The sequence below is a fragment of the Arachis hypogaea genome, chromosome 6 (assembly GCF_003086295.3).
Source record: "Arachis hypogaea cultivar Tifrunner chromosome 6, arahy.Tifrunner.gnm2.J5K5, whole genome shotgun sequence".
Lineage (NCBI taxonomy): Eukaryota > Viridiplantae > Streptophyta > Magnoliopsida > Fabales > Fabaceae > Arachis > Arachis hypogaea.
This window is the reverse complement of record NC_092041.1, coordinates 115,744,082-115,766,263: the sequence shown is the minus strand read 5'-3', so window position 1 is coordinate 115,766,263 and position 22,182 is coordinate 115,744,082. Positions and strand designations below refer to the sequence as shown.

The window sequence follows — 22,182 nt, the reverse complement described above, 5'->3', positions numbered from 1 at the left end:
ACAAGAAAAAGATTACAAAGCTCTAATAAAATCTTAGCACATAAGAGTTCTATCTTTCCACCTCTAAGAACTTATATATAAGAACTTTGGTAATGGTATGTAAATTACTCATACGCATAACGTTATTGACTTTATGGTTTATAAGTAGCCCAGAGTTTCAACAATAATTCAGAACTACAAATTCTTAAAAAATACAAGACGTACATCACTGGGACTAATTAGCAAAACATTCAAACTGATGCATTTTTCTATGTGAGAATGAGTTCAATCCATTCACTCAGTATAAAATTCCAAGTTAAATCTTAAACCGTGTATTGGTAATTTAAGTTTGAATTTTATTGTGGATTATGAAATAGTCTGTAATTTGACTTAATTTTTTTCATTTGTATTTTATATTATGTTATATTTTATTAAAAAATTTTAATTATAATTTTTTGTTAATTATACTATTAAAAAGAAGAGATTAACTAGACTTACTTACCATAAAATAGGATAGATAAGATGTAACATCCTCACTATCAGTAGTCACGCTTCCGGCTGCGCCACTCTGATAACAAGAAGTATTACTACTACTTTACATACTAAATAATAAAATAGGAGCCTGTAACTCGACACTGTATTGCTGATTTCTTTGAAAGCTAGAAATAAATATTTTATCTTAAGAAAAATACAAGCAGGCATAGTTTCATATACAAGACTCCTTACAAAATAACTCAATATATTATACATATAAAACATACAATTCCTATCCCTCTTACAAACTTGTAATAACAAAGACGAGGGAAGAAAATAATCTAATGAATACAACATGTAAGCCAAACGCAGTGTAACTCTTCATAACGTTTCTTCCGGTTCCTGAAAAGGTAAAGCTGTAGGGGGTGAGAACCTAACCACACGGTCTCACCACTGAATTTCAAAGTTGTCATAAGAAGATATTTAATAAGAAAACTGTTTTCAAGCTCAGTGGTTATCATTGCCTTATGAATCTTTTAAAACCCATAAGAAATCATTTAAAAACTTTTTCAAAGGAACAATGTTTAATCTTTCACAAATTCCAAAACCTTTCTTTTCTTATAAGAAAATCTCAATCAGAAACTAACCACGCAATCAAACAACACAATTATTAATTCAGCACCGAAATTCAATCTTAAATGTAGCACGCCAGAACAAACACATGCAAGGCAGACAAGGAAAGCACAAGTAGGCAGCAGTTACAGCAAATAGTTCAAGTAGCAGTTACGAACAGTTTAGCAATTAGGCAAACCAAAACAAGTTCAAACTCAAGCAAAGCATACAAATGCATATGATGCATGCCTGTCCTATGGCTGATGAGGCTCATCTGTCGGTTATCCAGCCAACCCGACAAGTCTGAATTGTCCTTAGACTGTCCCCCGACGTGCATCCCCATGAGTCTATGCATAGCTTTTTCTTAAATAATCAATATTGCTCAATGGGGGTAACATTCCCGGGAATTTATATAGTGCCCGGTCACACTTACGTCGTAGGGTCAACAGAGTATCGAGTTCTCAACCTGGTACACGTGGTGGCAAGCCACGGCACTTAATCCAGGGAACCTCGTATCTCAGATATTTCAAATTCATAAGCCAAATGAATAATTCAAAGATCATATCTCAACATTCTCAACATCATAATCATTTATTAATCCAAATCTCATTTCAAAATTCATTCAAAAGCCTTATTTCAAAGAAATCCTCATCATCTTTCTTTCCATTCCGTTCACTAACAATTCTCAATCCAAAACATAACTTTTCCTTTGATAATTGAAGTAATCTTAAATCATATAATGCTTAAAATTAAACCTTTTAAAATAACTACTTCAAACGAAACTTCTAATTTTATAAAATTTCGGCAGCATTTCCTTTAAAACTTGGATTCTGCCACCCTTTTCGGGTCCCATCCAAACATTTCTCAAACCTTTTCCAAACCTCAATCATTTTCCAAGATTCAGCTAGTTCCAATATCAAATTATTTTCAAAGCGAATCAGTGCTCATAATAAATCTCTTTTTAAAATCAAACCAGCTTAAATACTAAATCATTTATAAAGTCATTTATAAAGTCACTGACTCAATTAAACCATTTCCAAAGTCAATTCCTTTACATCATCAAAAATAGCTTCAAAACCAAGAAAAGCCATTTTTATAATAATCAACTAAATAACCTTTCAAACTAATTTCTTTTCAGCAATCACAAACTACTTAAGTAATCAAGCAATCAATCATTCACTCCAGCAAACAACCACATTTAGAAGACAATTATTATCATAGGCATATGTTCTCTCACATTAATATCTATTTATCACAACTCTGTAATATAAATTAGATTGTAAGAAAATCCCTACCTCGATTAACTGAATTCGCACAAATTTATCGTGATAATTCCCTCTCCTTTTAATTCATGGTAGCCGATGCGACTCTCACGCAATTAGAACGGCAATGGCAGCAACCGAAACAGCAGTAGCGGTAATGTTAATCTTCACCGCATTGGTCATGGTTGCAGCAAAATAAAAGATTCAGATTGGATAGGAATTAATAGCAATTTCAACCCTGGGGATTCAAGACAAAGTAAGGACTAGAATTAAAATCAGAACATGAAAACCATATTAGTGATAAAACAGAACATGCAGATGGACCAAACCTAAGAGAAAGATCAGACCAGTACCAGGATAACAAAACTAGAACTAGTAGCAACTTCAACAGTCCCACGACAACACTAGCATCAATATTCAATCTAATTGTAGCAGAAAATAGAGTAAAAGTAGAGAATTAGAACGAGTTTAAGGAAGCGAAGAACCTAAAGCAAAATAGAGGCAGCAAAGATACCTCCATCAGTGACTAACGGCAGCGTAGAGTTCAGTGGTGGCCACGGCGGCAGCTGACGGCGGCGCACCACAGAGAAACTTGCGGTGACAAGTAGACCTAAGCTTCAGTGGCGATTTCTGGGCGGCAGCGGCGTTCTCCAGCGGCGAAGGCGCGGCCAGAAGCTTCGGAGGTGGCGGATCTGACGAGGATGGCGCCGGCGACACGAGCGGCGACTGTGCGCGGCGGCTGGACGGGTCGCAGTCCTCCCTTCCTCACGGATCTCTCCCCTCTGCCCGTGGCTCCGCTTGATGGCGAAGGATTCAGAGGCGGCGACGGCGGACACGAAGGCAGGGCTTCTCCTTCTTCGCGTACGCTCTTTGCTCTCTGACGATAGCACGGCGACCCAACAGCGGCGACGATGCGACGGCTCCTCTCCCTGCATCGGCGATGACGACGATTCGGGATGAGGGCGACGGCGGCAGCAAGACGCAGGGCAGCTTCTCTCTCTCCTTCCAGTCGCGGCCTCTCTCTCTCTCTCTCTTTCTTAATGACTCGACGGCGACGGCGGCTCCCAGCCCCGCCGGCGCCGTCCCCTTCCTTTCCCCCTCATCCTCTCAGTTCTTTCTTCCTCTCGTGCCCCCCCTTCTTCTTTCTTTCCCTTTCTTTTGTTTCCCCCTTTTGCAGATTAGGTTAGGAAAAATTAAGATGAATGTGGTGGCTAGGGTTAGTTTAGGGGTTAGGATTAATTTGGTTAAAATTAGGGTTTTATTTGGGAATTTAGAGTTAGGATAAAATTCATATGAGTAATATAACAATTTTATAAAATTAAAGGTAATAGGATAATTGAAAACCTGTTTTAATCCAACACTAATATTTATTAAAAATACTATTTAATTATCAATTTACAAATTATTCTCAAATAAATAATACTAATTCGACAACTATAGATAATATAATTAATTTTCTTTATTCATAAAAATTAAAGTATTAATTTCTAGAATCACAATTATTTAAATCAAATCATATAAATTCTTATTATTTTACGATTTCTAAACTTTATAATTTAAATATGAAAATTACCCAATAATTGTAAAATTAGATAAATTTTCTCATTTAATTATCAAAAATTGATTTAGTTAGCTTTAATAAAATAATCTCTGAAATTAAAATCTTTAATAAATAAATAAATTGAAGTTAGTTCACAATAATATTTTTCGAAAATTATGAGTCTTACACCCTACCCAACTTATAAAAATTTTCGTCCTCGAAAATTAGCATATTACAGAAAGTGTTACATGGTCTAACACTTTGTGTAAAAAGCAAAGAACTTTAGCATTCATATTTATATAGTTTCAAATACTTTGATTATCATATAGCATAAAGATATAAGGGTAGTATTGTAACTGCAAGATAGAAATTACAAAGCAAACTTGATACAAATGATGACATGGTTCAAACATATAATGGTAAAGCAAGGCGGTGAAAGATTATAAAACAGGCTGTGTTTAAAACGACATACTTAATATTCGCACACTGATCTCGCACTAACTTCATACTTAATATTCGCACACTGATCTCGCACTAACTTCAGATATTCAACTATTCAACTTCAACATAACTTATCTCTACCCTTTTTTTTTTTTTAACTGTACTTCATCGAACAACTCATCTGAGGGTCTCAACTTCGTCAAAAACATTGCAAATCTTAATGGTCACAAACCCAACCTCAACAAAAATCTTTCGCATGTAATAAGGTTCTACAACTCCCTGCAACGTCGTATATTTACAAATTTTCACCTTTTGCGTTCACTAGACGTGTTCTAAAGAGCTAATGTGCCATTTATTAAGTTTAACGATCGCACAAGATACTAAAATTAATCTCGAGTATACTCAAAAGGATAATAAGCACCGTGTTCGCGAGAATTTGAAAGAGTAAATGCAATTGCAGGTAAACAAGGATGCTCAAACAATGGAGTTTGCTAGAAAGAAATTAATTGACAACTTCAAGGATAACCTTTGGATCAAAGAAATTCAATAGGATCAAAAAGAAGGAAATCAACGCATTAGTTTGAAACATATCCAAGCTGAGTTGAAGAAGAATGAGATTTCATAGAAAAGGAATGATTAAAGACTATGGTGACGCATTATTGCGAAACAACTTCAAATGATGACGGGATTTTCATAGTTCGGGGAGGAATATGGAATCAATAGCCGTGTTGCAAGAGTTTTAACATAGTCAGAAGTGTAAACGGTTAAGATGTGCGTAAGGTACAAATGACAAAGCAAGGAAATTTAAATTACACTCCAAGGAAAAAGAAGTGGGAACGACACATTAAATTGAATGGCACAATTTAGAACACATAAACCAATGCAATATAATAAAAAGGGGCACTTTACATTTTCAAAGATTCAAGGGTCGGCATCGTACCCAAAACAATTCCAATGTTATATCAAAGAGTACAAAATTTATAAAGAGAAGTATAATGACAAGGATAGACGTTCTGAAAAATTCAAACGGTAGTTTATGAATAAGAGGCGGACGCATTGAGAGTTTAAAGAACTTCAACGGAAACAATGAGAGAAAAATTTTGCATTTATCAGAATTAAAGTTGAGCTGAATCGAAAGTGTAAGATTTACAAGAGAAAAATGATCAAAGTCAATGGCGTCGTTTACCGAATTCAAGAGAATGTATAAAAACATAACCGAATAACATGTCCACAGAGAAACGGAAAAACATAAGGAGGGATTATTTTACCTTTGAAAAAGAAAAGATATGAATTAAACATTTTTTAGAAGAACCACGAAGAATATAAATATTTGCGTTACATCAAAACATATTCTACTTGAAAGGAGTGGTGTGAAGGTTGTAAAATAAAGGTCATTTGAAATAAGAACAAAAATCTTCCTTCAAGAGTTTTGGAAGACATTTAAGTACATAACCAACAAAGATAAGCATAAAAACGGTAACAAAGTTGGTAAGAATCAAATTACATTTAAATAAAGAATCAAAAGTGAAATCTTCTATAAATCAGAAAAGGAGTAGACGTATATTGCAAATATGTAGGTTTAAACCATATAAAGAAATTTTGAAGTTCATGTAGAGAGGTACATGTAAAAGTAAAAACAATTCTCATAAAAAAAAAATTTAAAATTTGATTGTGGATAAAATTAGGCAAAGGACGCTTCAATCAACTTCTTTAGAAAGATCCAAACAAAATCTCAGAAGAACGCCATAAGGTATGGTATAGTAAAATAAATTTGAAGCTTATCAAGGAATTACGTTTTCCATGTATAGAAACACAAAATTAAAAGCCGTGATTTCAAGAATCTACAAGATAACTAATGTAAATAACTAATGAATATGGTTAGAGTAGAATACACAAAATGTAAAATATGAAACTAAAGAGTCAAATAATCTTAAGAAAGAATCTAATTTAGAAAATCTTGATAGAAAGAATAAAAGAAAAAATAATATATTGATCGAAACAAGTTCCGACTGAAATAGAATACAAAGTCCAGAAATAAAGACAGCTCAGGTCAATGACTATTTTTTTTCATTTTTTTTTAAAAATTTTGAGATCATTCTTTATACCGAAACAAATTCAAGCTTGAATCAAAGGGTATAAAATTCATAAAGAGAAATAAGTGGTGCGTTGCAAACAGACAGATTTCCGCTAAATAAGGAAGCTTTTCAAACTTCATTTAAAATAGCGCATGCTAACTTTAAAATAACTTTGTCAAATGAAAGTCAACTAAAAAGAGGCAAAAATCTTTCTTTTGGAGAATACTTAAATACATAATCAAATAAAGACATTTGTAAAAACTTTAATAAAGTAGTTAGAAAATCAAATTGTATTTAAAGTAAATATATCTCCATAAATCAGTGAATGAACAAGCGAGATAATAAAAACATTTAGTTTTAAACTCTATAAGGAACTTTTAAGGTTATATAGAGAAACATATATATATATATCAAATCAAAAGCGATTTTGTTAAGATTTGAAGTGTGGCTGTAATTATCGTCAAATAAGAGAAAAACTAAATCACAATTTGTTTATAAAGGACTCGGAATAAAAACTTAAAAAGGTATACTGCATCAAAACAAATTCAAAGGTATATGAAAGAATACATGACTCAAGAGGAAGTGCCTGAATAAAGAAGGTAAATAGACTAAGAATTTTAAGAAGACATATGTAGTTAGAATCGAACAAAAGCGCATGTGAACAGGAGGGCAGGGTTGGAAAATAATCCGATCACTTTTCAAAAAAAAAAAAATCGCAAAGAAAATCCTTAGAGCATACCACAGGAACAAGATACATGATATTCGCAGAGTTCAAGATTCCTAACCGAATAGCCTCAAAAATTAACACCTCACGTTCCCAAAACCCGCGATTTGCATTTTCTATAACTCGCATAATATCTATGATAACCCATTGGTGCTTCCACAAACATAATTCACTAGTGTTAAGCCGGCCAAACTTAATACCAGAAATTATGCAATGCAAGACTAATGGCATTAATCAATAGACTGTCATGTGCATAAAGCTCTATTCTCGTTATCCAAACAAGACCTATTACATGATTGACTCTCAGAGTATGCAATTGAAGCATAACCGGTCCATTCCTCAGGCTCTACAGGAAAGACCGCTCTGATACCACAATGTAACATCCTCACTATCAGTAGTCACGCTTCCGGCTGCGCCACTCTGATAACAAGAAGTATTACTACTACTTTACATACTAAATAATAAAATAGGAGCCTGTAACTCGACACTGTATTGCTGATTTCTTTGAAAGCTAGAAATAAATATTTTATCTTAAGAAAAATACAAGCAGGCATAGTTTCATATACAAGACTCCTTACAAAATAACTCAATATATTATACATATAAAACATACAATTCCTATCCCTCTTACAAACTTGTAATAACAAAGACGAGGGAAGAAAATAATCTAATGAATACAACATGTAAGCCAAACGCAGTGTAACTCTTCATAACGTTTCTTCCGGTTCCTGAAAAGGTAAAGCTGTAGGGGGTGAGAACCTAACCACACGGTCTCACCACTGAATTTCAAAGTTGTCATAAGAAGATATTTAATAAGAAAACTGTTTTCAAGCTCAGTGGTTATCATTGCCTTATGAATCTTTTAAAACCCATAAGAAATCATTTAAAAACTTTTTCAAAGGAACAATGTTTAATCTTTCACAAATTCCAAAACCTTTCTTTTCTTATAAGAAAATCTCAATCAGAAACTAACCACGCAATCAAACAACACAATTATTAATTCAGCACCGAAATTCAATCTTAAATGTAGCACGCCAGAACAAACACATGCAAGGCAGACAAGGAAAGCACAAGTAGGCAGCAGTTACAGCAAATAGTTCAAGTAGCAGTTACGAACAGTTTAGCAATTAGGCAAACCAAAACAAGTTCAAACTCAAGCAAAGCATACAAATGCATATGATGCATGCCTGTCCTATGGCTGATGAGGCTCATCTGTCGGTTATCCAGCCAACCCGACAAGTCTGAATTGTCCTTAGACTGTCCCCCGACGTGCATCCCCATGAGTCTATGCATAGCTTTTTCTTAAATAATCAATATTGCTCAATGGGGGTAACATTCCCGGGAATTTATATAGTGCCCGGTCACACTTACGTCGTAGGGTCAACAGAGTATCGAGTTCTCAACCTGGTACACGTGGTGGCAAGCCACGGCACTTAATCCAGGGAACCTCGTATCTCAGATATTTCAAATTCATAAGCCAAATGAATAATTCAAAGATCATATCTCAACATTCTCAACATCATAATCATTTATTAATCCAAATCTCATTTCAAAATTCATTCAAAAGCCTTATTTCAAAGAAATCCTCATCATCTTTCTTTCCATTCCGTTCACTAACAATTCTCAATCCAAAACATAACTTTTCCTTTGATAATTGAAGTAATCTTAAATCATATAATGCTTAAAATTAAACCTTTTAAAATAACTACTTCAAACGAAACTTCTAATTTTATAAAATTTCGGCAGCATTTCCTTTAAAACTTGGATTCTGCCACCCTTTTCGGGTCCCATCCAAACATTTCTCAAACCTTTTCCAAACCTCAATCATTTTCCAAGATTCAGCTAGTTCCAATATCAAATTATTTTCAAAGCGAATCAGTGCTCATAATAAATCTCTTTTTAAAATCAAACCAGCTTAAATACTAAATCATTTATAAAGTCATTTATAAAGTCACTGACTCAATTAAACCATTTCCAAAGTCAATTCCTTTACATCATCAAAAATAGCTTCAAAACCAAGAAAAGCCATTTTTATAATAATCAACTAAATAACCTTTCAAACTAATTTCTTTTCAGCAATCACAAACTACTTAAGTAATCAAGCAATCAATCATTCACTCCAGCAAACAACCACATTTAGAAGACAATTATTATCATAGGCATATGTTCTCTCACATTAATATCTATTTATCACAACTCTGTAATATAAATTAGATTGTAAGAAAATCCCTACCTCGATTAACTGAATTCGCACAAATTTATCGTGATAATTCCCTCTCCTTTTAATTCATGGTAGCCGATGCGACTCTCACGCAATTAGAACGGCAATGGCAGCAACCGAAACAGCAGTAGCGGTAATGTTAATCTTCACCGCATTGGTCATGGTTGCAGCAAAATAAAAGATTCAGATTGGATAGGAATTAATAGCAATTTCAACCCTGGGGATTCAAGACAAAGTAAGGACTAGAATTAAAATCAGAACATGAAAACCATATTAGTGATAAAACAGAACATGCAGATGGACCAAACCTAAGAGAAAGATCAGACCAGTACCAGGATAACAAAACTAGAACTAGTAGCAACTTCAACAGTCCCACGACAACACTAGCATCAATATTCAATCTAATTGTAGCAGAAAATAGAGTAAAAGTAGAGAATTAGAACGAGTTTAAGGAAGCGAAGAACCTAAAGCAAAATAGAGGCAGCAAAGATACCTCCATCAGTGACTAACGGCAGCGTAGAGTTCAGTGGTGGCCACGGCGGCAGCTGACGGCGGCGCACCACAGAGAAACTTGCGGTGACAAGTAGACCTAAGCTTCAGTGGCGATTTCTGGGCGGCAGCGGCGTTCTCCAGCGGCGAAGGCGCGGCCAGAAGCTTCGGAGGTGGCGGATCTGACGAGGATGGCGCCGGCGACACGAGCGGCGACTGTGCGCGGCGGCTGGACGGGTCGCAGTCCTCCCTTCCTCACGGATCTCTCCCCTCTGCCCGTGGCTCCGCTTGATGGCGAAGGATTCAGAGGCGGCGACGGCGGACACGAAGGCAGGGCTTCTCCTTCTTCGCGTACGCTCTTTGCTCTCTGACGATAGCACGGCGACCCAACAGCGGCGACGATGCGACGGCTCCTCTCCCTGCATCGGCGATGACGACGATTCGGGATGAGGGCGACGGCGGCAGCAAGACGCAGGGCAGCTTCTCTCTCTCCTTCCAGTCGCGGCCTCTCTCTCTCTCTCTCTCTTTCTTAATGACTCGACGGCGACGGCGGCTCCCAGCCCCGCCGGCGCCGTCCCCTTCCTTTCCCCCTCATCCTCTCAGTTCTTTCTTCCTCTCGTGCCCCCCCTTCTTCTTTCTTTCCCTTTCTTTTGTTTCCCCCTTTTGCAGATTAGGTTAGGAAAAATTAAGATGAATGTGGTGGCTAGGGTTAGTTTAGGGGTTAGGATTAATTTGGTTAAAATTAGGGTTTTATTTGGGAATTTAGAGTTAGGATAAAATTCATATGAGTAATATAACAATTTTATAAAATTAAAGGTAATAGGATAATTGAAAACCTGTTTTAATCCAACACTAATATTTATTAAAAATACTATTTAATTATCAATTTACAAATTATTCTCAAATAAATAATACTAATTCGACAACTATAGATAATATAATTAATTTTCTTTATTCATAAAAATTAAAGTATTAATTTCTAGAATCACAATTATTTAAATCAAATCATATAAATTCTTATTATTTTACGATTTCTAAACTTTATAATTTAAATATGAAAATTACCCAATAATTGTAAAATTAGATAAATTTTCTCATTTAATTATCAAAAATTGATTTAGTTAGCTTTAATAAAATAATCTCTGAAATTAAAATCTTTAATAAATAAATAAATTGAAGTTAGTTCACAATAATATTTTTCGAAAATTATGAGTCTTACATAAGAGATTTTGGCATATCTAACCATGATTAAAAAAAATTTTCTAACGTATATTATCACGCATATTTTTTTATATATAAAACCATAATTTTTATTTATTTATTTATTTTCATTGTATCTATTTTAAATATAGAGCAATGATACATTATTAACAAAAAAATATTATTTTTGGTCAATACTTGAACAATTTTAAATATTAAAGACTAAATTTTAAATATTAACTCCTAAATCTTAAATTCTTATAGTGTAAAAATAAGTTGTTGTCTCAAAGTATTGACTAATATTAATAAAAAATTTATTTTTCTAATATTTTTTCTAAATATAATTATTTATATATTTTCTTCTATCAACTTAAATTAAAAAAAAAAAAAAGAGTAGCATGATAGCATATCAGAAACTCAGTATCACATGGAACTACACAGCACCTAACCGTGTCTTACAAGTGCGGACAATGTAATTGTAACTTGAGTAAATGGATCCTGGAAGCTAAAGTTATTGGTTTATTATTGCAGCTAGTGTTAGAATTGCCAGCTGGCAAAGTTAGTTAGAAACGGTTAAGTTAGTTAGTGTTCAGCTAAGTATATCAAGTTTGTAGGCTGTAATCACTGCTGCTCATATATATATGCAATTCATGTAACTCAGCAAAGTGTTTGACTAGTGCATCAAATCATATTTTTGCCTTCTCTGTTTTTCTATTGCTAGCAGCTTTTTCATTCTCAACTAATCTCTCTCATTTTCTTCTCTAGAATCTTCAAACTCTCCTCTTGAACTCATACCAAAAAGCTTGATGAGAGTTTGACCCTCTCTAACCATGCAACTTTAACAGTAATAGATTATTATAGATGTTATGATTTAATTTGAGTAAGACTTTAAATATGGTATATTTAGTTCTCAATTTTTAGGATATTATCTCAATGAACTGTGAAGATTACGGGTAGGTGAAAAAATTATGTGTGTTTGGATTAACGTTATGTCACTTTTAAACATTTATATATAATTCGTGGGCCCATTCTTATTGATTTGTCAAGACATTATGGTTGAGTGGTTCTTCCATAATAAGTTTCCAATTTCACACGGTTTGGCTTTGGAATTCTTGATGTTAATCGTTCATTCACAGGGAATAAGGACTTATTATAATAAAATCCAAATGAAAGAAAAGAAAAGATACATTATTACTAACATCCAAATGGGAATAGAAAAAAGAAACAAAGACTCTAAAGTTAATTAATAGTGTAGATAACACGTCGAGTTTTTTTTTATTTTTATTTTTTTTTTGAGGTCACTAATTTTCTATATTTATTTATATTTTTTAAAATAAAGAATATTTCACGATCAATAACATCGAGCCTTAACCAAATTTTATCTCGAAGACCTTGATATTACTAATAATCGCTACTTCCATCTGTTTATAACGTAAAATATATATTATTTTGAGTTTTACACAAAAATTCTTGCATAGTTGCACATATATATATATATATATATATATATATATATATATATATATATATATATATATATATATATATATATATAAATGAAGACAAAGACCAAGACTTTAAAGTTATGTTACAATAGACAAAGTGTCTGTGGAGATAACAAGACGAATTTTTTTGAGGTCATTAATTTTCTTTTTTACTTAAATATTTTTAAATAAAGAATATTTCAGTATTAACAACAATGACACCACTAAATCAAATTTTATCACATTCCAATTTGAATAGTGACCGGCATTAATATAATTGATCATAATACGAATATAATACACTAAAAATCAACTCTCAAATTAATTATTTATATCAAATTTTCAAATTTTCTAGGCCGATAATCTTTTTGATGTTTGTGGTAGAATTTACTCATGGTTAGTTAATGAAGCTTGTACATCTTTGTATTTAGACTTTAGAGGATATGTTTTAAGGTTAGGATGTTAACCTACCAGTCAATCTTTGTTAAAAATAATAGATTAAATTAAAATTTTGATTTTACCAAACAAAAAAAAAATCCACTAAATTTATACAGTTGAACTGCGAATTTTGGTGGAGCTATGCAGGATTGGGCTAACAACTATTATTTAAAAAAATTATATTTAAAATTTTGTAAAATTTTGAATGTTCAATGCAATCAAACAATTAACAACAAAAAAGATCACAAAGCTCTAAATCTTAGCACTTAGAATTCTATCTTTCCACCTCTAAGAACTTATATATAGGATTGGAAGTGAGTCGAGCTAAATCAAATTCAAGTTCAGCTCACAAAAATTGAACTTGACTCACTGTTCAGCTCATTAACAATTGAGCATATTTTTTAAGTTCAAGTTCGGCTTAAAAGCTCACGAGCTGACTCAAATAATAGGAATATAATCTATAATTCTATATCAATAAATTATAAATTTTTTATTTTTGTCCTACATTAAAATTATATATAAAAAATAAATATAAAATTTTAAATAATTAAGATCATTATTATATATATTACTATTTCATATGTATATATATAATATTAAAAGTATAGATTAAATGTATATAAAATATGTGTATTAATAATTATATATATAATCGAACCAGCTTACGAACTAATGAGCTGAGCTTATTCAAGATCAAATTCGACTCATTTAATTTATAAGTTCAATTTCAGGCTCAAACTTAACTCATCAGCTCACAAACTTAGCTTATACAACCATTAACGAGTCGAACTCAAACTGACTCATGATCTAGCTTGACTCACTTCCCGCCCTATTTATATATAAGAACTTTGGTAATGGTATGTAAATTCCTCATACGAATTGAATAACGTTATTGACTTTATGGTTTATAAGCAGTAGCCTAGAGTTTCCACAATAATTCACAACTACAAATTCTTAAAAAATACAAGACATACGTCACTGGGACTAATTAGCAAAACATTCATATTGATGCATTTTTCTATGTGAGAATGAATTCAATCCATTCACTCAGTATAAAATTACAAATTAAATCTTAAACCAGATATTGGTAATTTAAGTTTGAATTTTATTGTGGATTATAAAATAGTCTGTAATTTGACTTTTTTTTATTTGTGTTTTATATTATGTCATATTTTATTAAAAAACTTTAATTATGTAATTTTTTGTTAATTTTACTATTAAAAGGAGGATATTAACTAGGCCTACCTGCCGTAAAGTAGAACATATTAGAGATTTTGGCCTATCTAACCATAATTAATAAAAAAAAATTGTAACATATATTATCACGCGTATTTTTTTATATATATAAAACCATAATTTTTATTTATTTATTATTTTTTTTCATTGCATCTATTTTAAATATAGAGCAATAATACATTATTAACAAAATTTATTATTTTTTATTAATACGTGAATAATTTTAAACATTAAAAACTAATTTTTAAATCTTAATTCTTACATTTTAAATTTTTATAGTATAAAAATAAGATATTATTTCAAAGTATAGGTTAATATTAATAAAAAAATTTTGGCGTAAAATATTAATAAAAAAATTTATTCTTCTAACATTTCTCCTAATTATAATTACTTATATATTTTCTTCGATCTACTTAAATTAAAAAAAAATAGTAGTATGATAGCATATTAGAAACTCAGTACCACATGGAACCACACAGCACCTAACAAAGTCTTACAAGTGCGGATCGGACAATGTAATTGTAACCTGAGTAAATGGATCTTGGAAGCTAAAGTTAGAATTGCCACCTGGTAGAGTTAGTTAGAAACGGTTAAGTTAGTTAGTGTTCAGCTAAGTATATCAAGTTTGTAATCACTGCTGCTCATATATATATATATATATATGCAATTCATGTAACTCAGCAAAGTGTTTGACTAGTGTCTCAAATCATATTTTCGCCTTCTCTGTTTCTCTATTATTGCTAGCAGCTTCTTCATTCTCAACTAATCTCTCTCACTTTCTTCTCTAGAATCTTCAAACTCTCCTCTTGAACTCACACCACAGAGAGCTTGATGAGAGTTTGACCGTACCCTCTCTAACCATGCAACTTTAACAGTAATAGATTATTATAGATGTTATGATTTAATTTGAGTAACACTTTAAATATGGTATATTTAGTTCTCATTTTTTAGGATATTGTCTCAATGAACTGTGAAGATCACGGATAATTAAAAAAATAAGTGTGTTAACGAAAATATTTGATAATCAAAGAAAATCAGCCAAAAATAACTATAATTTGACGTTATATCACTTTTAAACATGAATAAATTACTATATATTTGTACCTATAAAAGATACAGATGCTAACAAATATATCCATATAAGAATAAAACGATAATTATAACTACGGAAGATGGCTTCTGTAAAAATTTTATTTTGTAAATTTGTAAATTTAATGAACACTACTAGAAAACTAGTTATTACAGACGGATATTTCCGACGGATTTTATCCCACGGAAATACAGACGGAATTTCAGAGGGATTTTTTGTCGAAAAACAAAAAAATGAATTAGTATAAATTATAGACGGAAAAGAAAATCCGTCGATAATTCCGTCAAAAAATTTAATTTTTTTCGTGGGAAATAGTTACAGACGAAAAATCCGTCTGTAATTTAAAATTTTTCCGTCGAAAATGTTTGATATTCGCGTTTATGATCCTTTGTGCCCGAGCTCGTTCATTCACAGCACCAAATCAAAGGAGCTAAACCTAGCATTCCCCTCTCCGTCGACGAGCTTCTTCTTCTCCTTTCCTCACCCACAGCACCACCGTCGGCCACCCTAACCGCCGCAGCTACCTTTTCCTTCTTCTCCTCTTTTTTAAACACTGAACCAGTAGAACACAGCCCCTGTCTCTCTCCTTCTTTCTCGTTCGCAGAACAAAGCAACCTCAAGCTCCACCACCACTGCCCCTCAAGCTCGCATATCTTCTCAGCGCTACAGCCATCATCTCCTCCAGTCAATGCCGCGGCTACCTTCGCGCAAGCCCTAGCTTCATGGCGACCAAAATCGGTTCCTCCGCAGCCGTGGTTCCACCTCTCTCTTTCCCCCTGTTCGAACCGTAGAGACCAGGTTTTGGTTTCAAAATTCTTTTAATTTCTGTTGAGTTCAATTAATTTTGTTTAGTTAGTTTGATTTTAGTAATTACTTTAGTTAGATTTGTTTTCTGATTATTGGATTTTTAGGTTGTTAAAATAGAATTAGATTAGGTTTTGATTCTGAATAGCTGAGAAATAGGATTAGATTAGGTTTTCTGTTTTCACTTTCCTTTCTTGCTGGGGTTGGTACCTGGTAGCAGGTAGGTTTCTACTTTCTACTAATTCAGGTAAAGACCTTGAAGGCTTTGAAAGAGGAATATATTGTTCACTGATTCAGGTAAAGACCTTGAAGGCTTTAAAGTATTTTTTCTACTTTCTACTGCAGAATTTTTTAAATTAATAAAAGAGGAATATATTGTTCACTGATTCAGGTAAAGTCTTCACAGCTATATATACTTTTCCACCTGCACCTTTTCCATCTGTTTCTTTCAGAGGCAAGTGTTAATGTAGCCATAGCACGCAAATAGGTTCCCCAATTCTATCCATTTTATTATTTAGTTAAAAAGAAATAAAAGATCTTATCTATTGATTATGTTGTCTTTAACTTGTTGATCTGCAGATACATTATGATTACCATGTGCTTCTTGATTATCTAATTTCAAAGGATATTGGAATAAACTGTGCTAAATATCTTTTGAGGTATTTTAAATTTTGTCGTCAATCACATTACTTTCTCTTTCCTTAGTTTTAAATAAAATAGTTGGAAAAGGTTTTATAATTATAGGTATGGTTCATGTAGCTCTGTGTTGTACTAAACTATCTTCTTCTAACAACAACAATTAAGGATCTTCTATTTTATTGAGTTCTTTATTCCTTCTGCATGCAGAATCTTTGTTGCCACTTGGAATGTAGCAGGGAAGTCACCTCCAAGTTATTTGAACTTTGAAGATTGGCTTCACACCTCTCCACCCGCTGATATCTATGTTCTTGGGTAAATTACTAATGCCGGTTGTATAATGTGCAAGTCACCTTTTGTTCTGCAACATTTCTTGCTAAGAAATTTTTTGCATTTTCTTTTTGGCCTCAGGTTTCAAGTAAATGACGTGTAAATCTTTGATCTCTTAAGCACATCTTTATGTGTATCTACTGTCAAGTATTTCATGATGGAATTCTTATAGGATCAGCAATGCACTTATTTTACTACTAATTGCTTTTATTGAAAATTTCAGACTATATGATGAACTGCATACATGCTTTATTTTATTTGATTCCCTTATATGGTGGAACTCTAGTATGAAATTCTCAATGTCAAAGTGAAAGTTTCAATGGATGGGGATGTTTTCCATTGATTGATTCTATTAACATGCTTATAGGTTTTTTCCTTGTTAATTAGTTTTAGACATAATGTTTTTCAGCAATGCATGCTTTTTGTCTCTTATATATCTCACCGGAGCCAATTTTCATTTAATAGTTAGAGATCTACATGGAGATCTTAAGTTGGCTAGATCTGCACTTGAAATGGCTGGTGTATTGAGTTCTGATGATCAAGACTTATGGACTGGTGGGGAAACGGTATATGTCCTGTTTTTAGAAACCGATAGCTTTTAGTTTTAAACTTTAATTTTAATTTGAGTCACTAGTCTTTTGCCAATGTGTATAGAATTAGAATTTGATAGGTAAAGCAATGATGTGTTGGATTTCTTTTCTATGGATTGATAATTTATAGAAATACTAGAAACGTAGATTGATCTTCTCTTGTATTTTAAAATTAATTTTAAAAAATAACTTGTATGTTAGAACTTGGAATAATCCCTTAAGCTTGGAGAAAGGAATAGAAAATAATTCCTATTAAACCTCAATGAATTATTAAGGAGTTATTTGTAAAATTTTAAGAATCTTGCTATTACCTTCTGCTATTTAAATTTTCAATTAACTTTCCATAATTGGATCTACCTGATCTAGGTAAATGGAAACCATGAGACTATGAATGTGGAAGGTGATTTTAGATATGTTGATTATGGGGCATTTGTAATCAGACTAATGGTTATCTTGTTTTCAACTTTTTATATAGGTTAATGGGAATGAAATTGCTTCAATATCACTTCTAACATAGCAAAATAAGTTCTGGTATCTTTCTTTCGTCATGTAAATTTGCTGAATGTGATTAGCCTCTATAAAATTTATAAAGAAAGTCATATTTACAGACTCAATAATGTGTACACTCAATTTTAAAACATAAACTTTTAGGATTCTGGAGTCTTTTCCTTGTCTTCATGATAAAGTTCTCCAAGCTGCTGTTGATGTTATTGTGAGCCAATCTCCAAGCCAAAATGAAAGGTGATAAGTCTAAATTGCTTCCTCTTTGGTGACAGGTAATTTATTTCATTCTAGCTAACTACTCTGCTAATTAGGAGTACTGAGTGATTTTCTATGTCTAAGCAAAGATTTCCTGCTTAAAGTGACTCTTTCTACTGTCTTTTTATTTTATCCTACTGTCTAGGCAAAGATGGTGTTTCTGCAGCAAAGGTTGCTGCAGTGGCACATCCGTTAGCTGAAAAAGCTGAAGAGATTGCTTCCAATATCAGTTACCATGCTCAGTTCAGTCCTCATTTTTCCCCTCTCAAGTTTGAGCTAGAGCAAGCTTACTATGCCACTGCTGAGAGTGTTCGAGATCGTTTCATAAGGGTAAGATTATGATGCACAAATACTTCATTTTTTTTTATTCTATGTGGATATGCATCAAATATTATTGGCAAAAACTTTTGAACTTGTGTGACTGATTTTTTGTATACTTGTCATGTATTGTACTATGTTGTATTCGATACTCTGAATTTGTATTTCTGCAACATTCTTGGAATTTGGATGTCTATATTGTTATGGTAGTCTATAGTGTATCATTCATAGAGTACAGTATGATCTTCCTACGTGCTATTCATATTCATATACTTAATGACAAAAAATGTTGATTGCTCATACAGTATGATCTTCCTATGTGCTATGATCATGGAATAAAATTATCCTTTTGCTATATCTATGATATTAGGCTCTTCCTTTTTGCTGTCCTTTTATTGTTTTGGAGGGTGCCTTAGTAGTCTTTAGTTTCTTTGTCTAACCCAAAAATAAATAAAATAAATATTTAGATAAAGATAGCCATTTTATCGCTGAACGAGCAATATGTAGAACTGCATGACAACCAAGCTAATAGTCTTTTTCTTTTTTCTTTTCTTGATCATCATTTTATATATGACTGCTTTTGCAACTTTTCATCTATTCTTTTTAATCTTAAAATAAAAGACTACTTATGTAATTTGCTCATTTGTTCAACAATTTTTTTTTCAGGAAAAAAGTGTTGCCACAATTTCACATATGCGAAAAGTTCACTGGTTTGAGAAATTTAATTGGTTCATTAGCAGTGAGAACTATTTGATTATTAGTGGACGTGATGCCCAACAAAATGAGATTATAGTGAAGCGATATATGTCAAAAGGAGATCTGTAAGTATCTAATGATGTATTACACTACCATGGCTCTTAACTAAATTTTGAAGTTTAAAACGTTGACATATAAAAGTTATTGTGTAATGATTAATAATAAGGTTTAAACTCACATTCTTCATATCAAGAAAACTTGAGTATATCTTAAAAGTTAATGGGGTCATCTTGCTAGTTGTGCTCTTTTTATTTTTTGGCAATCTTAATAACAAAAAAAGAGAGTATGGGGTCAGGACTTGAAATTTTGGTGTCTAAGATATTTCACCTCAATTATGTTTGGTTATTGTGGTTTCCTCTGGAGTCAACTTCTTTTCTCATTATTGTGCAATTTAAATTACTTGTACTGTTTCATTTCATTTCTTGATCATCATTTTATATATTAACTTTTTCAGTTTTGGTAAATGCGTAGGTCTCTTGTTTGTCCAGCTTCAGCAATCTGGAGAAGCTCGACCTTAAACTCAACAACCTAACTTCACTAGAGGTACTCTCTTTTTCTTTCTTTTCTGAAAGAATAAATCTTATGGGCATTCTGATTGGCTTCTTATGTATGGTACCGCAGGGGTTGAGGTCATGCGTTAATTTGAAATTGTTATCCGTTTTGGAGAACAAATTAGAAACCTTGGAAGGAATTCAAGGGCTTACTAAGCTCACTGTAAGTAGCTGCATTTTGTGAATATTGTGAATTTAGTTTACTTCTTTCTGGTTGCTAGTCCTGTGTGTTGTGTACCTTATTATTGGATTTAAGACTTCGTTTATTAAAATTTTTATGGTTATTTTGAAAACTACTGTAAGATTAGTTATTAGCTTTTCTTGTGCTGCTGCTACTTACTGGTGTGTGGATTCTGTTGAGTTTTATTGTACATTTCTGTCTCCATTTGTGTGCTTTGCTGTTTGCCTTTGCTCTTATTGATTGAATGAATCTTTATTGAACTCTGAATTATCACAGGTTTTGGATGAGTGGGATCGCAGTCGAATATTATCTCCTTACAAGAAAATTCTTCAGTGGATTGAGAATACAAGAAATGTCAAAGTAATAAATTTGTGGCATATTGTGGGCTTTGTTCTATATGCAAGTCAGGAAGAAATAGTCTCTCCTCCCTAGTAGGTCTGTCCTTTTCATGGGTGGCATTATCTTCAAGGTCTAGTGACTCTTTGAAGTTTCGCACTGCCATCAGTGTTTTAAGGCATGTGCGTGATAATCTTTCTTTTCCTTTTTCATTCTTTGGTAAGGTTCCAAGATGTAAATCTTTAATGCTAAAATTGTTATCTATTTATAATTGTTGCTGCAAGTTCATCAGTTTCATTGATTATAATTTACTTCGGTAACAAAATTTTGCTTGGCTGCAGTTGGATATTAGAACCAAATTGTGCCTAAGGGATAGTCTATACCGTTTGGCTAAGAATGCCGAGCAAAGACATAATGACTCAATTGCAAATGGTTGCACCGGAGATGATCAAGCATGCAAATCAATGGTGCCACATAATGGTAGCAGGTATTGGTTGCTGTCTTCACTTCAGTTTTATTGCTCAGAGTTATAAGTACTTAATGTCAGTGCATAGAAAGTACTGTTAAACAAACTTTTTTAATTTATTGCAAAAATATAATGCTATTTAATCTTCTTGATAAGTATAACCTGCAACTTCATTCAGGTGTATGAGATTCATGGATATGGAAACTGACACAAACCCCATTGATCGATCTATAGCACACTTACTGTTTCATAGGCCCCGTGATCAACCAATGTCGCATCCTTATGATACTATACCTTTCAAATCCAGTGCCACGATATGCTTTCATTAATTCTTAACATGTTTAAATGAATGAAGTAGAATATAATCGTTTGATCCTTGCTTTATTTTCTTTATTCAATTGTTTTTCTATGCTTTCTGCAGTGGTTATCACTCCTCCACTCCTCAAAAAATTATTGTGGCACGCAGAAGAAACCCAGAGGTCTTAGCAGAACAAGTCGCCAAGAGAAAGAGAAAACGTTGAATGGATCTTAGAAGAATTGAACAACTAATGTTCAGTCTGTGCTCATGTATTTCCTTGTAAACCAGTGTTGCTTGGGGATTATACTTTGTTTATGTTTTGAATTATATTGACTTGTTTATTTATAGTACTTTTCTTTTAGTTTGATAATACGATGAATTTGTTTATTTTTTGAAATATTATAAATATTCGAATAAAATTAGATAAAATTTATATTAAATTTATATTTATTTTGTATGAAAACAAGTTTATTTCGTAATTAGAAAAATAAAAAAAATTCTATTTTACCTTACTGACGGATTTACAGACGAATTTTCTGTCTGTAATCAGAATGTGAGATGATTTTCCAAAGTTCAAATTACAGACGGAAAATCTGTCGGAAAATCCGTCTGTAATTACAGACGAAAAATCCGTCGGAAAATCCGTATGAAAATCCGTCTGTAATTATAGACGGAAAATCCGTTTGAAAGTGCGTCGTCTTTGGGAAATAGATAGAAAATTTACAGAGAAAAAATCCGTCGGTAACTGGTAAAAATTTGTCTGTAATTTTTCGACGGAAAAAAAATCCGTCGGTAAATAATTTCCGACGGGACTTTTATAGAGGGACAAAATCCGTCGGTAATTTCGTCGCTAACCAAAAATCCGTCTGTAATAAAGACTAAATCCGTCTGT

At 32.7% G+C, this 22,182-nt stretch overlaps 1 protein-coding gene and 2 long non-coding RNA genes across 52 annotated transcripts; 1 reads left to right on the top strand and 2 right to left on the bottom strand.

Annotated features, from left to right (window-relative positions):
* Positions 1-626: 626 nt before the first annotated feature.
* Positions 627-7,102, bottom strand: LOC140172940 (uncharacterized). Its single transcript, XR_003179137.2, has 4 exons — positions 2,842-7,102; positions 2,681-2,749; positions 2,361-2,565; positions 627-855 (listed from the first exon to the last, which is right to left on the bottom strand). It is a non-coding gene; the product is annotated as an uncharacterized lncRNA (long non-coding RNA).
* A 504-nt stretch (positions 7,103-7,606) lies between these two features.
* On the bottom strand, positions 7,607-11,407 carry LOC112756038 (uncharacterized). The gene is made up of 4 exons (XR_003179138.3): positions 9,822-11,407; positions 9,661-9,729; positions 9,341-9,545; positions 7,607-7,835 (listed from the first exon to the last, which is right to left on the bottom strand). It is a non-coding gene; the product is annotated as an uncharacterized lncRNA (long non-coding RNA).
* A 4,212-nt stretch (positions 11,408-15,619) lies between these two features.
* LOC112756037 (protein LNK1-like) lies at positions 15,620-21,730 on the top strand. Of its 50 annotated transcripts, none has more exons than XR_011862722.1 (14): positions 15,620-16,366; positions 16,461-16,523; positions 16,649-16,728; positions 16,916-17,020; positions 17,501-17,601; positions 18,101-18,156; positions 18,277-18,401; positions 18,530-18,714; positions 19,369-19,523; positions 19,930-20,001; positions 20,080-20,172; positions 20,467-20,745; positions 20,868-21,013; positions 21,414-21,730. XR_011862722.1 is itself a non-coding variant. In XM_072197817.1 (14 exons), the coding sequence occupies exons 12-14, from the start codon at positions 20,707-20,709 to the stop codon at positions 21,319-21,321; spliced, it is 336 nt and encodes a 111-aa protein (XP_072053918.1). In that variant the 5' UTR covers positions 15,633-16,523; positions 16,649-16,728; positions 16,916-17,020; positions 17,117-17,134; positions 17,501-17,590; positions 18,101-18,156; positions 18,277-18,401; positions 18,530-18,714; positions 19,369-19,523; positions 19,930-20,001; positions 20,080-20,172; positions 20,467-20,706; the 3' UTR covers positions 21,322-21,730. The 50 variants fall into 50 exon arrangements, 15 of the variants coding, with proteins under 15 accessions (XP_072053918.1, XP_072053912.1, XP_072053915.1 ...); XM_072197817.1 differs by adding an exon at positions 17,117-17,134 and having other exon boundaries at positions 15,633-16,523; positions 17,501-17,590; positions 21,171-21,730; XM_072197811.1 differs by adding an exon at positions 17,117-17,134 and having other exon boundaries at positions 15,633-16,523; positions 21,171-21,730.
* The last annotated feature ends 452 nt before the right edge of the window (positions 21,731-22,182 follow it).